The sequence below is a fragment of the Anabas testudineus genome, chromosome 1 (genome assembly GCF_900324465.2).
Source record: "Anabas testudineus chromosome 1, fAnaTes1.2, whole genome shotgun sequence".
NCBI classification, from domain to species: Eukaryota; Metazoa; Chordata; class Actinopteri; order Anabantiformes; family Anabantidae; genus Anabas; species Anabas testudineus.
In genome coordinates, this window is record NC_046610.1 from 17,631,862 (window position 1) to 17,648,388 (window position 16,527).

At 41.8% G+C, this 16,527-nt stretch overlaps 1 protein-coding gene across 5 annotated transcripts; it reads left to right on the forward strand.

Annotated features, from left to right (window-relative positions):
- The first annotated feature begins 493 nt into the window (after positions 1–493).
- tmod1 (tropomodulin 1) lies at positions 494–16,081 on the forward strand. Of its 5 annotated transcripts, XM_026360523.1 has the most exons (13): positions 494–791; positions 4,068–4,146; positions 4,323–4,373; positions 4,615–4,751; positions 7,170–7,326; positions 8,319–8,435; positions 9,649–9,738; positions 10,573–10,703; positions 11,013–11,120; positions 11,208–11,351; positions 11,747–11,891; positions 12,421–12,520; positions 13,897–16,081. In XM_026360523.1, exons 4-13 carry the CDS (start codon positions 4,629–4,631, stop codon positions 13,913–13,915), a joined length of 1,134 nt encoding a protein of 377 aa, XP_026216308.1. In that variant the 5' UTR covers positions 494–791; positions 4,068–4,146; positions 4,323–4,373; positions 4,615–4,628; the 3' UTR covers positions 13,916–16,081. The 5 variants fall into 5 exon arrangements, with proteins under 5 accessions (XP_026216308.1, XP_026216312.1, XP_026216310.1 ...); XM_026360527.1 differs by lacking the exon at positions 12,421–12,520; XM_026360525.1 differs by lacking the exon at positions 4,323–4,373.
- Positions 16,082–16,527: the final 446 nt, after the last annotated feature.

The following is a 16,527-nucleotide window of genomic DNA, read 5'->3' on the forward strand; positions in this document are numbered from 1 at the left end:
AACTTATTGGACAGAAGTGAGAAAAGAACAAATGTGTTTATATAAGGTCTGAGCAGAACTTTAGCAGTCAGGGTTAAATAGAAGCATGAGGAGAGACAAATATTGAATTGGCCACAAATCCAAACAAATGGTAAAACCCTGGAGTTGATGTTGTATAGTTCACAAAGTCTATAGATTTATTCAGCAAAGACAGTTTAATAATGCATTTTAAAAACATCTCTGTAACATTAGAACCACATTATTCATCGGTAATAGAGGAACTAATGGTTGAACGGGGCAGGACTACACTGTTCAGCAGACTGAAACTTAGAAACTTGTAGAAGTCAAAGTTCCTATTTATTGGACATTGATGTTGGAGAATGAGCAGGTCCCCTTCATGACGTCACTGGAGTGACAGGGCAGCCGTGCGTGTGTGTGTGTGTGTGTGTGTGTGTGTGGGGGGGTGAGGAGGGGGTGAGGAGGAGGAGGAGGAGGATCATCTCTCTCCACAAGTTTACTTTGCCCTTTGCGGGAGATGAGAGTCAGCCTCAGCAAAGCGGCCGAGAGACCATCGAGAACCAGAGGAGGACCCGCGCTGATCACCGTGGAAGCTGCCGAGCTCCGGACCGTCCGCGGCCGATGGACGCGCGGCTCTAGTCCCGTGTTCGCTGGAGGATTCTCGGGCTGCGCGCTCGCAGCACAGCGGAGCTCGCAGCGCGACTCCAGGCGGCTCTGAAGGAAACCATATCTGGTCAAAGTATTCACTGCTGTCACCCAGCGGGACCGTCCGGCTATAAATAGCGCGGGAGGAGGTACGGAAATAAATGCAAAAATGATGGTGCAGGCTGTGAAATAGTCAAATGAGCGAAGCTTCCTGAGAGGGTTAAAGTTTAGTGCAGGACTGCAGCTTGAACTTTACTTTACATGGAGAAAGGTCAATGAGAATAATGGAAATGTGGATTTTGTTAGGTCACTGTTGGTGTTTTAACAAAAGCTATGTTGTAGTGTGAATAAGGTGATATCAGCAGTCATCATTAATATTATCATATTTTATTGCACACATCAGAGGCATGTTTCAAGTGTGTCACCTTCAGATTACAGCTTGGCATGATCAGGATCCCAGTCAACAAGTGCTGGTTAGTGCTTCCTCTGTGACCTACATCACAGTGCATCCTCTTCACCTTTGTACATCATTAAATGATGCTGTTTCTCATAGTTTTGCATGTTCACTGTGATAAATCAGAAACAAACCAACTTCTTCGCTGTTGCCCACTCGTCATTTATTGCACAGTGTTTCATCATCTAAATCATGCACACGCGTCTTCATGAGTTTTTTTTATTTCTGGGTGGAGAATTCATATCGACAGCTAACCCGAAACAACACCGGGATGCATGTGGTAAAACATGATGACACTTTGACCTCTGCAGAATGCACAAGTGGCCTGACCTCAGGTCTGAGGCAGCCAGTGAGCTGCTAGGCCTCTCGTTATACAAATCATGATATATGACTCCATGCTGGTCCCCTAAGTAGAGAGTTAGGACACAGCAGACTGTCATTAATCAGTTTAGTGCCCTTACAAAATGAAGCTCATTTTAGTTTGGAGTGACTATTTGATCATTCAACAGTTACTATCTAATGTAAAATATGTAGAAAGCCTGCAAGCTCCACAGTGAATAGATTTTCTGAACCTTCTATGTGTTGTGTCGGTGCTAAAATTAAATCTGCTAAGTAAGTGGACACCTTCGTTACTGTCACAGCAGCAAACGCACACTGCCCTGCATAGCTTATGAAAGGGGGGAGGGCTGTTGCCTCTCAGCTGTTTTGTGCTGGGCCATTTGAGAGACCTGGGCAGTTCTAACAACAGCGGTCGTGCAGAAAGATTTGACACCATGCGCCATGTCCCGAGAAGATATGTAATAAAGTATGTTCAAGGCTGGACATGCGTTTATCCTCACAACAGTGTTGTGGTTATTTTGTCCTTGTGATTTGTTTTGGGACGTTTTTGTAGTGAAGGTGTAGACAGGAAGAAGAGAAGCGGTAGGACATGCAACCATGTCCAAACCAGGACGGGTCAGATTCGCCAGCCCGGGACATATTAGACATTTTGAAATACATTTTGTAAATCGCACTACTTACTACTGTGTGAGCTGTTTGAAGACATTCAGCAGGAAGGTGTCTACTGAAGTCCAGTGCTGTGCTCTCACTGCTCTACATAGATTTACACATCTATCAACTAACTGTGGTTTAGAACAGATGTTTGAATCATGATCTCTTGTTTTTAAGGTTCACAGTGAGAGAGGCTGTGTTCACGTGAAAACCGGTTGCCGTGTAACGTCACCTTCATGGTTTCGCACACATCTCTAACCTGATTAATGACACAACGATGTTGTATTAGTGCTGCTATTCTTAGAGGCTGGAGGGATCAGAGAGCAAGGGTCAAGTCAAGTGTCGGTGACTTTACAGGGTAAACTTTCAGGCTCGTTTCATCGCTGCCTGTTTTTCCCTTTCTGCTCCAGCGTCCTCTAATGAAGTAGAAGCTTGTAGAAATGTTATAAATACAGGCACGGGTCTGTTTGATATCATCAGAGCAGGTTAGCATCTTCCAGCAGACTTGCAGCGTTATTTGGAGTCCAGCCCAGTTCTTCATCTTTGGTTTTGGAAACTTGTCTTGTCATGGAGCTTAGAGAAAGCAGAACAAAAGAACGGCACGCTTGACCCTGCCTTTTACACGGTCAGCCAAAACACACTTGCTGACATACTTAAGATCAAAAAGGTCTGAAGTACATTTGTTCTCCTCGGATGCAGAATTTCATGCTCTTTGGTTGTTTTTTAAACTCCGTGTTACCCGTTTCATCCTTTGATGAAGAGTCAGTTGAGTTATTATCAGTGCTGTCATGTGAGGATCCATCAGCAGCAGCTCACGGCACATTTCAAATCCTCATGCAAAGTTTGAAGGAACCAGGGCTCGGAGACGAGCACGTCAGAGGAGCGTTTGGCACTGCGACCTACAAATGTTTCCCTGCAGTTCGTCCATCATCAGGGGCCTGGCCTCAACAGCCAAGACTCTTTTCTGCCATGTAGAGAATTAGAGAGAGAAGAAAACACATCTGCAGTCTGTCCCGACTGCCAGCCGAGAAAGAAAGCATGAGAAAAACACATTTCCGGACAAGATATTTGCTTTATCCGCGCTTGACTTTTATACTTTTCTGCAGAGTGCTTTGAGAAGAAAAACAGAGCTGCACTTCTGACAGAGCCTCATGGCAGATAGGTCAGCTGCAGACATAGTACTGCGAGAAAATGTTAGTGTCAGTGCAGATACACAGAAGCGATAGCTGTGTTCTCAGGGAAAATACAGTAAAAATACATTTTTCATGTAGCTACAGTAGCAGGTTATACTTTTGTGCACTGAGTTAAATTACCGTAATATTTTTCTGTTTGTTACCAGTTCAGTTGCTTTTTGCTGTCACACACATTCACACACATTCATTGAGACTGTGTCGCAGCTACCCTGAGGACTCTCCAAAACACGACCAACCACACTGTCACAACAGCCTCCTTGGTCCCACGTGTAACGTCTCTTATTGCTCCTTCAGGTTTCAAAATTCATCTCCAGCTAACGCAGAAGTTGCCTTATCAGGAGACGTGCAGCAACACAACATTATTCTTAATGTTATTCTTCAGTAACTGGCCAAACGCTCTCACAAGCTGTTTGAATTGAGAGATATGTGGAATAGAAAAAAACAACCTCCAGGTGATCTGCGGTGAAAACAGCATCACATGGTCTGATGTGGTCTGTCAAGGCCACATTCAAACACACTCTGCCTTTTTTTCCGATAGAGCGCTTTCAATGAGGTGTTACTTAAATGCGCTGAACCGTTTTTATGACATGGTATAAAAAGAAATGAAAAACATTTTCAACGCGATTGTCTGCTGCTGCTCTCCTGTTACTTTTGGAAGATACAGAAGAAGGAAAAACAAGCGTCAGAGTGTGATGTTTGATTTCCCCACAGATGACCTGCTGTATCTATTGCTTTCTAATTGTAAGAGCTATTAATCTCTCTTCACTCTGTGCTTCTGCCTCCTCCAGGTCTCGCTCTTTCCCAGGAGTGCTCTAGGCACTTGGCTGCCTTTGCTGTTATTTTACCCCTGAGCTGGGGGTCATCGAGGTGCGTACAGTCGAGGTTTTACAGCCTAGAGCAGCACAGAGTGATGCTTAGTTAGTGTACTCACTATTGTATTGCGCTGTTGAAGACAGTTTGGCTTTTGCTTCCATCCTTTCCTGTTAATTTTACTATTGTTCTGTTGGTTGTTTCCACTCATACATGTTTTTCTCAAACTCCAGAGTCCATCAGACTCCTACATTTTGTCTTTTTCCTGTGGAGAAGTTCTTTAGGTGAGGGAAGACAGTGTTTCTTAAATTCCTTAAATTCCTTTTGTTTATACAGACTAAGATGTCAGAAGTAAAGGTTTGGTTTAATTGCTTATTATATCACCAAAAGCAGTTGTAGACATTTACAGTAAGGTCAATATTGTTGATTTTCTTTTCATTCTTCATTTTATTTCATAGGATATGATCATGTGTACATGCTCGCACTATTAAATCCATTTGAAGTAACACTGTCCATATTTTCCAGGTGGGCTGTCCACCATGTCGGCGCCGAGGAAGGAGATGGAGAAGTACAGGGACATAGACGAGGACGAGCTGCTGAAGAAACTCACGGAGGAAGAGCTGCAGCGGTTAGAGGATGAGTTAGAAGAGCTGGATCCTGATGTAAGTGTAGAATATGGAGCAGCTCACATGCTGCTGATGTTTGTTGAAAACTGTTGAGTCAGCGTTTTAATGGAAACATACGTGTTTTCAGCGGTGTTAACTCATTTGCATAATGGTTTTCTAATGACCAAATACCCTTTTGAATTAATAAACGCCCGTTAGCAGACACGATTTACCATTTGGACAAAACTGCTAAATAATGTAATGCCTTTGAACATACTCAACAGTAAATTGATTTACATAATAATAATGTTTTGCTGGAGTTACTTTAGTGTAAGTCTGTGGACTGTGTGTGGAAAAAAAGCAGTTCAGCAGTCTAATAACATGCAGTTAGGTTTGGATTGGTTTATATTCTCTTATAGGCTGCTGTCACCCAATCTGTGTGGTCTATGATTTAAAAATAATAAAACAGGTGCTACAATAGGAGAAAGATTGCATCAAAAGAAAACTTTATTGTTTTGTTGACTGTGATTCGACCAAAACTGCAACAGCTGAAATAAACCACTGATCCTCTGTATGAGTGTTTCTCCGTTGGTCTTGATACGTGTATCACGTTAGTCGTTCTTTATGATTTGTTTAGCGCGGTACATTTGCTGCCGGTGTCATACTCTCAGTGAGGCATCATGGGTGATGACAGCAGCTGTAATAGCTTTCTGATGAATGTCTAACTGCTCATAAAGAGACTGAATTCCCCCCCTCAATGCCAAGGGGATGAGTGGAAGGGTAGAATATGCAGGACTCAGTGTGTGTGTGTGTGTGTGTGTGTGTGTGTGTGTGTGTGTGTGTGTGTTGGAGAGATTGATGCCAGCACTGAGGGACTCCATGACGTAAACAGAAGAAACCGTGAGAGGCAGTGCGTGCGTGCTCACTTAGTTTGTGCCTGTTTGTAAAGGGTAACCCGTTACACAACAGTAAAATGCCACTTTGCCTTGAAACGCACTGTAACCTTCCCAGCACGGCTTCCCACATCGCTTCCAGGAACCCACTGAAAAAAGCCCCTTTGTATCAGACAAAGAAACAACATGTCTGGCATGTGTATTGTGATTGCAGAGAGATAAACTGTACTTATTTTCCATCCTCTAGAGAACATTATGTGTTTAGTACTGGCAGTGCTGCATCAGTCATAAACTTACACAATACAACTGGGTTTTATACGTCTGCCAAAACAGCCTGGCTGGATCTTGACGATCCTAAGATCCTTTAACATGTTTGGTTATACAGCCCAAACTGTTACTGTAAAAAAAAAAAAGTAACTGTGATAAACTGTTCACAGCCAACCTGCTCAGCATCAAACATCAAGTGGACAAAGTCAGTGAGTGGCTGGTGATCATAGAGTGAAGCATTTAGCAGAAAAAGAACCAAACCAAAGCTAAAAGGAGAATATTAGACCAGTGCTCATCACGTGACCACACTCCTAAACCAGTGCTAATGATGTACTCTGCACGATAGATGGCAACCAGTGTCTATTGATCCCAAGAAGCCAAATCTCAGATATTCCTGGTAGAAAAAGCAGATTTGTATTTGCTCACATGCTGCATCTTAAAAGGTAAACAACAGTACAAACAGCGTACAGTCATTCTCTCACAGGTGACTGCTATAGCTGCTGAGAGCAACAGAGGGACGGATCAGATGTGTCACTGTAGGCGGTGCAGTGAAAAGGAAAAAGACAGGAGGAAAAGACACTGGTCTCATGCCGGTAAAAATAACATGACTGGACGGAGTGTAAGAGGCCTGTTATCTACAGCTGATATACAACTGTGTGACATGAAAAGCTTGGTGTGATATACTCTCGGCTTAACTATAAATACTACTGTAAGTCACATGAACATCAATGGAGCACTACTGGAAGTGTTGAATGAGGGGTTTTCTTTTTGTTTCTTTACATCCAAGCTAATCTGATTAATATGGACTGTGTCTGTGTTTTTTTTTAAAAATCCGTTTGCTGCCTTCATGGTGCCTTGGAAACTTCACATTAAAGGAGATGAATAAGAGTTAAGAGGCAAAGAGAGCGAGCGATACAGCGAGGGACGTCTGAGTGCTGAGAGGACTGATAAGATATGAGCTATAAGTAGCACGTTGAAGAGCTCGGTTTTACATGTTGCTTTAGGTTGAAAATAACTCGGGTGTGCAGCAAAGCTCTGGGAAATGTCTTGGTCTCTGGGTCAGCAGAACTGATATGGGAGTTACATTAACCAGAGCAAAAAAAAAAAACAGAAAGTTAATGCTGCTATTTACTGATGCACCCTGCATCTCCTGGTCGGTTTAAATTATTATAGAAGACTATTTATTATCTAATTTATTCTATTTTCTATAGATAATTTGGTGGGAAAAGTGACTATTCTACTAAATACTATGACAAGAAGAATAAAAACCTTCCCAGACCTTTAAAAAACACTGTAAATCTTCACTCTTGTCTAGAATGCCTTGTTGCCAGCAGGGCTTCGGCAAAAGGACCAGACTAAGAAAGCTCCAACAGGAACGTTTCAGAGGGATAACCTCCTGGCCCATCTGGAGAAACAAGCCAAAGAACATCCTGACAGAGAGGATCTGGTGCCGTTCACAGGGGAGAAGAGAGGTAGGAACTCGTTGTCTCTCGATAAACAGCGATTACATTAATTTTTTGGCTTCCTTTAATATGAATCATAAATTCTAAATATGTGTCAAAAAAAGAAGGTGGGATCTCCAGTTTAAAAATAAACTGCAGTGGAAAAAGATTCAGATCACAAACCTAAAAAAGCCTGAATCGAACTACATGAAAATCCACGAATACACAGATGTTTTTAAGACCACTCCTCGTCGGGCCTGTCAGTACGCCAGCAGCAGCCCAGCGTGGATGGCGAGAGATACCAGACATCTCTGTGAGAAACTCTAGAAGGTCTCACATTTTAATTTAATTTTACAGACGCTGCATTCGACTCCCACTTCTTCTAGAAACCGGATCATATTAGCAGAGCTTAGTGGCACCAGTTCCTGCTCCCTGTTCAAAGACAGAGCCCACCACAGTTTGCTCCTTTCTATGGAGCAGGTTGATTTGTACTTGTCACAAGTTTAAAAGCGTGTTAAACAGTGTGAGGAGTATATGTTGCGCGTTGTACCAGCCCGTGTTTAAATAGGGGTCAGAAACGTCTGGCTGAAAGTCGACGCGCTGGGGACACAGCTGCAGTTGAACCTCGGACGGCTCACCAGTTATTTAAGAGAGCTGGTTTGGGCAGCAGGACTCATCTCTGTGATACTTCACATTAGTTTGACATTTACATTGGCACCATATACTTACTGAGCTCCACTCCTACTGTCTGAGTAAGGGACTTTTTGCTTTTGCCTTTATTAAGATTGAACCAGTTAAATTTGCAGGTGTTTAGCACTAAATGTTAAAAACTGTCAAGTGTAAGTAAATGTTTTCTACGAGGCTGTTTATCTTAGCTCAGCACTAAGACTGCTGCATATTGCAATAAGTTGTGCCTTATTTACTTACAAGGAAAACACGGCATACAGTACTGCTTTCAGAGTTAAAGTAACAACCCTATTATTGTGATATCTGTAAATTAAATCGATCCTCTTACAATGCAGGGAAAGCCTTTGTTCCTAAAAAGAGGGTGGACCCCATCATAGAGAGTGTGACTCTGGAGCCGGAGCTGGAAGAAGCTTTAGCTAGTGCTACTGATGCTGAACTGTGCGATATTGCAGGTAACACACACACACACACACACACACACACACACTGTATCTGCTCTATACATAAGGTTTATTGTTGTTAGTTATGCTCCAATTTTCACTACGTGTGTGTAGAAAACCACCGTGTGTCACTGCAAAACTTTCATTCATAGTCTTTAATATACTAAAATGCTGCTGTGTGGTTATTCATCTTCATCTTTCTCACGCTCTCTCCTTACACCAGCCCACTTGTTCCTCAATCTTACTGTTCTCCATCTCCTCTAGCTCACCTCCCATCCTCCCATCCTCCCATCCTCCCATCCACCCTTCCCCTCCACCCTCTTCATCAGTCCTACCACCTCCTCCGTCCCCGCTGGATTTCTCTGTTCACTAGCTGAACGCCATTCAGGGTATCTGCAGACTGCACACTACGTTTGCATGGAACAAGTCTGGTGTCGTGCTGACAATGTGTCAGCTTGTGTTAAACAGATAATTGTCCCAACCGTGCAGCTCCACTCACGGCCAGATATATATCTGTGACCATGCATTCATTACACAGGAGTATCATAGAGTCTGCATGGCAAATGTCATCACTGTGGCAAATATTTTGCTGCATGTGCAAACCATCAGTCTATGGCCGTGACGTGTCTATGACTAACAACATATATATAAATTGTTTATACACTGCAGCTAAGAGCATGGAGGTCTCATTTACCTTTCAAATAGATTTTGATAAATCAAGGCCTAGTTAAGTAAACCTTGTTTTTCAACAGAACAGCATTTGAAAACGAGAATGATTTTATGAGCACAGCAAGTTCCTGAAGATGCTGAAACGAACGTTCCTCCTTCTCCCAAGAGCAGCTTGATGACTTGTGTTCTCGGACTGTTTATGTCTTTGCAAACACAGTCTGTTCTCATGCGGTCAGTCTCTCTGACAAATAAATAAGGCTATACATCTCTCTAAATTGCTTCTATGTGATATTGTTCTCGGAGTAGCTGCTGATTAACAATATTTCAGATTTACTGCTGCCACATCCTGTGTGTCTTCACAGGTTAATAATGTAACATGTATTATATTAATGCTGTAGAAGGTGGAGCATCGCAGTATGAAGGCTTGACTTCTCTATCTGTTTTAGCATGTTGGTCCATGTTGGTTGTCTCTGTCATTAAATCTCTTCTTCTCTCTTTCTTTTTCTCAGCCTGCGTTATTTTCATCCTCATTCTGTCTCCTTGCTGTCTCTTCCAGCCATCCTGGGTATGCACACGCTGATGAGCAACCAGCAGTACTATGAAGCACTAGCCAGCAGCACCATAGTCAACAAGCAAGGCCTGAACAGTACGTAAAAACGCACGCATGCACACATGCACCGAAGCTCACTGTACACTACGCTAGTGAGTCTTTATTTGGAGAAGTCGCACGGGCTGTCGTCACTCGATTCAAACACAGATAGTTTTGGGTGCATGGTTTTTTATGAAACAAGTAAAGGTACCGTGAAATACAGCAGATCGTTTTACCAGTTTGAAGAAAATATCACGTCATTGGAGAAATATGCTGAAACGACTTGGATTGGAATTCAGTGAAATGATGTCATGTTGGCAGAATGTAGCTTTATTTTACAAAGATAATAGGCCCCCGTCTCTTTTTGTACTTTAACCATGCACATATATAGTTGAAAACAATCAAACTAAATGAGTACAGATCAAGATCATAGGTTCCCACGTACACTGTTGTACAGCTCCTCTAAAAATATCACAAATGAGTCATCTGTTTATTCTTCGTCATACACTACACGGTATGAAGTCAAACGACTGTAGTATGAAATGACTTTTATCCATCCATCACACAGAGACTCACACGTGTTAACGAACCATTGTTTATCTTGTGGGGCGGCTCATCCTATAGATTCTCCTGCTGTAAACAGAGACAGAGGCCGAGGATCTCACTTCCAAATATGACTGGCACTCATAAAGACAGACAACTGTAAACCCTGAAACCTCGGTGTTCAAAGCTGAAATACAGAACGGTTTATAGACAGATGTGTTTACAGAACAGTATCAGATAGGATAATGCAGTTATACTGTGTAAAGTCAGGGTAAGAATAAACATATTTTAATAAGCATGGTTTCCACTGTGTACACAAGTGTGTACTGTAATTCTATTGTATCCCAGGTGTGATCCAGTGCACCCAGTATAAACCAGTCCCTGATGAGGAACCCAACTCCACTGATGTCGAGGAAACTCTGCTGAGAATGAAAAGGAATGACCCCGACCTGGTTGAGGTCAACCTCAACAACATCAGGGTAACAGTGTGTGTGTGTGTGTGTGAGCATGTGTGTTTTCTGCTTTAACTGAAACTCAGTCAAGCTTTATACAAAGTTGTTTTCACATTTTAATTCTACAGATACAAGTTCAGGCTACCTTTCAATAAATAAGTTAATTGAACTGAAATAATGTAAAAATAAACGGACATGATCCTAAAGATTATTTTAATATTTTGACGTGAATGTCTGTCTATCTAACCATGAAACTAAAAATCACTGGCCTCTGACTAAATAATGAATGAATCGTAATAATAATAAGGTTTTGGCACTGTGTCTTTCTGTACGCAGAACATCCCTATCCCGACTCTGAAGGCGTACGCCGAGGCTCTGATGAAGAACACCGTGGTGGAGAGGTTCAGTATCGTAGGAACCCGGAGCAACGACCCTGTTGCATTTGTACGTCACAGCTGTAACATGTTGATCCGTTTGATCCAAAGCTGCCTCTACACTTCAATCCACTATGACTGCTGTGTGTTTCCTTAGGCCCTGGCAGAGATGTTGAAGGTGAACACGACGCTTAAGAGCTTGAATGTGGAGTCCAACTTCATCACAGGGACTGGAATCCTGGCCCTCATAGAGTCGCTGCAGAACAACACCACGCTACTGGAGCTCAAGATAGACAATCAGGTACCAACTGACACACACAGATACACACACAACCCACTGACTCGGCATACGTGCATACTCATTTACTCACTGTGCACAAACGTGTGTGTGTGTGTGGGGGAGGACGTGTGAGTCAGGTAGTGTACACAGACCATCTTTGCCACTTCACTCTAATGCACCTAGATTACACTATGATGTGTCATATGCTTAGTTTTACATCAGTGACTCAATGATCAGCTCAACTTGTTGAATAATCCTCAGACTTTTTTATCTACTGTAACACTCATGTCGTCTTGTACTTCTTTGCTGTTTGGGTAAATTGATTGAAATGTTATGAAGCCTTTGGTCCTTCCTCCTTACCCACGTTTAACCCATCTCTACATCCTTTATTTCTCTCTCTCTCTTCAAAACTCCAGAGCCAGCCACTAGGCAACAAGGTGGAAATGGAGATCGCCAGTATGCTTGAGAAAAACACCACACTGTTGAAGTTTGGCTACCATTTCACCCAGCAGGGCCCACGCCTCAGAGGTTCCAATGCCATGATGAACAACAATGATCTGGGTGGGTTACACACACACACACACACACACACAAACACAAACACACACACATGCATTGATGGTGCAGCTGCACAGTTGAGTCTGATCACATTTGAAGTACATGTGGTAATTGATGACTAATTCACCTCACTGTGCTTAAGTTAGTTGCTTACATGAGTTGTTTAACCAGTACACAGTGTTTTAGGAGTATTGCATTCGGCACAGTTGCTTGTTCTGTGCGTCAGTGCTGACACTTTATCTGAGCTATATCTCATTGAGTCCTGCTTTAATCAGACTCTAATAGAAGAAACAGTGATATCATCGGCCCTTGACTCAGTAGTACGGCCAGAAACCCTTAGCCAATCAAAACAGTGCCTTTCTAAGTTATGACATCAACACTAGGAAAAGACAAGAGAGAGAGAGGACAAAGTTAAAACTCATGTAAGTTATGGGCTGTTTCGTAGTCCGCCTGCGTTGTGTCACAAGCGATTTGAAGTTGATTATATGTGTAATAATTTGTCATACTTTTTGCTTCCCCCGTCATCTTTAAGCCCGGGTCGTCAGGTCAGAGTCTGATGGCTCCTTCACCTTCACTTTGTCTGTCCCTGAGCTGGAGAGGGCCTTCGGCAAGAAGTTCAAGTCCAAGACTAAGTAAAAGAAAAAAAAAAACAAGAACAACTGAAGCACAAACACTGTACTGTTTGGCTGCTCAGCCCTGTCTTTCTCCTGGATCTTTTCCAGACTTGAGCCACCTCCTGTCATGCTCCTATGAAAGTTTCTGTTGCTTCTCCACAGCACCTCCCTGACTTTCCTTTTTTCGTTCTGCAGCCATCACTGGTTTACAAAGGCTGCTCACAGCATTTCCAAACTTAGCTGTTTAGTTCTCGTCTCTATTATTGTCACAATCTAATTTTTTATTACTGTCATCATTTTTTTCATGCCACTATCTCTTGAGATCTCCTGTCTATAAAGGCAACAAACTGGAAATACAATTTTCAGTATCTAAAAATGTTAATGAAAAGTCACTTTGACTTAGAGACAAGTGTCTCCAAGAACAAAACAATCAGCTGAAGATACTGAAGAGTAAACAGATAGATTAGTCCACCAAAATGAATCCATTACATGCAGCAGAAGGCTAAACCCAGGTTTGAAGTTTATACATCCCTTGAGCAATACTGATTTGCCAAATCTGTGGATAACGACATCTGCTAATGCCTTCTGTGCCTTTAAAATTGGATTGGACTGGACAAAAACCGTGTCTGCAGTTGGTTTTAAAAAGTTTCTGGCAGAAGAAAATCTTTGTTGTCATCGTCTGTTGTGTTTCCCAGATCACTTCCTGATTGGTAAATCCGTGCTGCTGCTTAATCTTTGGCCATAATTCTTCCATTACATTAATACCCATTTGTCCTTGGCCTTTACTCTTCAGATCTGTCTCTTCTCCTGGTGTGGTATTTTTATCATTCCTGCTTCACTCGGACAAATTCTGTCTTCTCCTGTCAGCTTGTTTGTTATGTTCTCCTCCTCTTTTCTAAACACTACTCCTATCCAAAGATGGATTAGCAAGCAGCCAAACTAGGCAGCTGCCCTAGGGCTCCAGACCATGGATGAATTACCAAGCATCTGTACAAAGTGACTGTTAACGTTTCTTGTTTTAAAGTCATAGATCTGTCAAAAGATGCTAAATGAGCATAAAGACAGATATAGAACAACTACAATCCTAAAGACACCAGAGACACACGAAGAACATGTGTTGTTGTCATGTAGTGTCTCAGTCTAGGGTCCTTCTGGGTAGTTGATAAAGACATTTAGTCAAGTTTAGGATGTCAAAGCTTTTGTTCTGCTCTTTGCTCGTTGGCTTTTTTTCATGCTTCATGTCAAGTGAATTAATATGACGATAAACCTGTTGGGTTCTGTTTTTCACATTTTTCTGTCTCTCTCTCTCCCACCATCCCTCTTCTCCTCATATCTTTTCACCCCTGTTCACTTCTCTTTTCTTTCTCGTCTTCTCGTGTCCTTTCCATCCACAGTAAGAAAGAGAAGGCTTGAGGGAGGACCCATCTTCCCTAAGTGCCGGACGAATGTGTAGAAACCAGAACCTACCTTCAGTCCCCTTCATGGCCTTCGACTTCGAAACCTTGTCCCGTAACCTTCTCCAGCCTCGGTCCTCTGATGGACAGAAGACCGCGACCACCACATGTGCCTCAGTTGTTTGGGTTTTTGAAGAGAAGATCTTTCTTGACTCTTTTTTCAGCAGGTATTAGAGGATTCAAAAGGGCTGATTGGCAGTGTCCCTCTGAGATTTTAGTGCATGCAAAAAGTGAGAGACTGATACTATTTTTGTACTCTACAGTTTGAATTTTGAATTCGGCCCCAGGCTCTGTTTGTATAAATTAACCAGGCGATGATTATGTTGTCACTTTGAATCCTTTAATGTCTCATCAAGGGTCTAGATTCACAGAAGAGGCTGGAGGTCTGGTTTTGAATGAGGGCCCATTTAAAGGAGGACAGGCCACTTTTCGCAAACTCGGTTCTTATTAATTCTTTGAATGAATTCTAATTATTATTTTTGTCCTTGTAAATGAGTTGTACTGTCATTACTGTTGTTCCCAGCAGTTTCTGATGATTGATCCAATTACGCACCAAAGCTAATGTCCTATTTTATGAAAATCTGATGTTACAGCCCCTTTTCCCATTGGGCCTAAAGTATTTTGATGACTTGTTGTCATCAGATATTAAGCTATACTGAATCTTCAGTGATTGACAGATTTAAAAACATGGCTACTGGGAGATTTGTTGCTATATACAGAATATATTTATTTGTGACAGACTGTCGAAAGGAACAGAATCCATTCAAATACTTGATATCATCTGGATTGATTGTCCTGAACAACGTAATACCCTGTGTAAAGTGCTGCTGTTATATAAAAATAAATATTTCCAGTTACTTTAACCAGCATCTGCTGCATAATAGTAGCCTCTTCAAAACTCATGCTAGCTGGGATTGGCAACTGCCAGGTAGATTTTTGTTTACATAAATCACATACTCTATGAACCCGCTGTAAAATGACTTACGAACATCATCCCGTTATGTGGAGCCAATTGTCAACAACAAGATGACAATAAAAACCCAAAGTTTTTGAATGGAATTCTGTTTAACGTTCAACAGGAGTCTGGTTTATAGATTGCTTGTGTTTGTTTGTTTTTTTTATTTACTGGAGCTAAAAAAGTGTGCTTTAACATGAAATGGGTCAACTTAATGTTCATATACTTTACATGCCTGCCTCAGTCCAGGTTTGGAGTATTTCTGTCATGGATGTTATAGTTGCAGATTTAAAAACACATGAAACCTCTAATGTTTTTTACAGCTGCATATATCCTTTTTTTTTTTTTAAATGAGGAAATGTTAACTGACTATTTGAAGCTTCAAACTGCTTCTCAAACATGTTCAGCTGTTCTTAACATGTTCTTAACTCAACTAGTGAACGTGTGAGTGTGTTTTACACTCTGATCCTAGATTGATCCACTAAGAGTTCATGGAGGAAATGTTCTGCTCAACAAGGGCAAAACATGTAAGTCTGCGCATGCATGTTTGTGTCCTTAGTACCAACTCCAATGCCCGACTGCATGTTGGTAATGTTCAACACTGCTGTGTATCTTGCGGCACATATAGGGATTTCTAGCTTTTTAAATGAACAGCACAATGAGATGAAGAGGGGTCAGCAGCTATCAAGCAGCAAGTAGAGCTGAAGTGTTGCTGTCCACAGGATAAATGATCTGCACTTTTTTATCATTTAACATGAAATGCATGTGTATTTCATGCTTTAAGGAAATGGTTAAACTACCAGTTGCAGACTTGAAAGTGAAACTAATCTTTCCATCCGTGTTCTTTGGATGTGAAGAACTGTACCTGATGCTGATAAAGGTGAGAAAACCTACGTGATGTTTCATCCAGCATCACTGCTTTGTTACTTCTTCACCAGCGCTGTGGGTGTTGTTCGACGCGTGGTTATTATGGATGTAAACATTTGTAAAACAAGTAACTGAATGCTCAAGAGGACAAGGACTTTGCTCCTGCCGCTCACGGTCTTGGCGTGGTCCTGTTCTGTCTGGTGTTTTCTGACATGTTAGTGCTTGACTCTGTGTTTTGTTTGATAGTTCACATTATGTGGTTGAATTTTTGTTTATGAAACAAATAAAGCTTGAAAATATTAACATTTGGTTGGATATTTTAACCTTGGTTGTGCAGAGTACAAAGCCAACAGTGACACTCGGTGGCTAAATGGAGGAAACACTAGGGAAGTTCAGCAGACGTCTTCCTACGGACGTCCTCTTCAGACCAGCCACAGTTTTACAGTTCCCACTGTGGTAAAGGCAGTAATGCACTTTTCAAATCAAACACATTTACTTTTTTGGTTCTAGTGTCATATTGGGCAGATTGGCTTTGTTGCTGCATTTGTCACAAAACATTGGTATCAGTAGGTTTTTCACCAAGACATTGCAATAGGTGCGTTGTAAATGAAAGGCAAAATATGAATAGCAATAAACAGGCTCTACTAAATGTTTTGTATTTTATGATTGAATCTAGTATTCAAGTATGGATTGAGTATTGAAAAAGAAGACTTTCACCAGAGCTTTTATTTGTTTTTTCTCATTGCCTT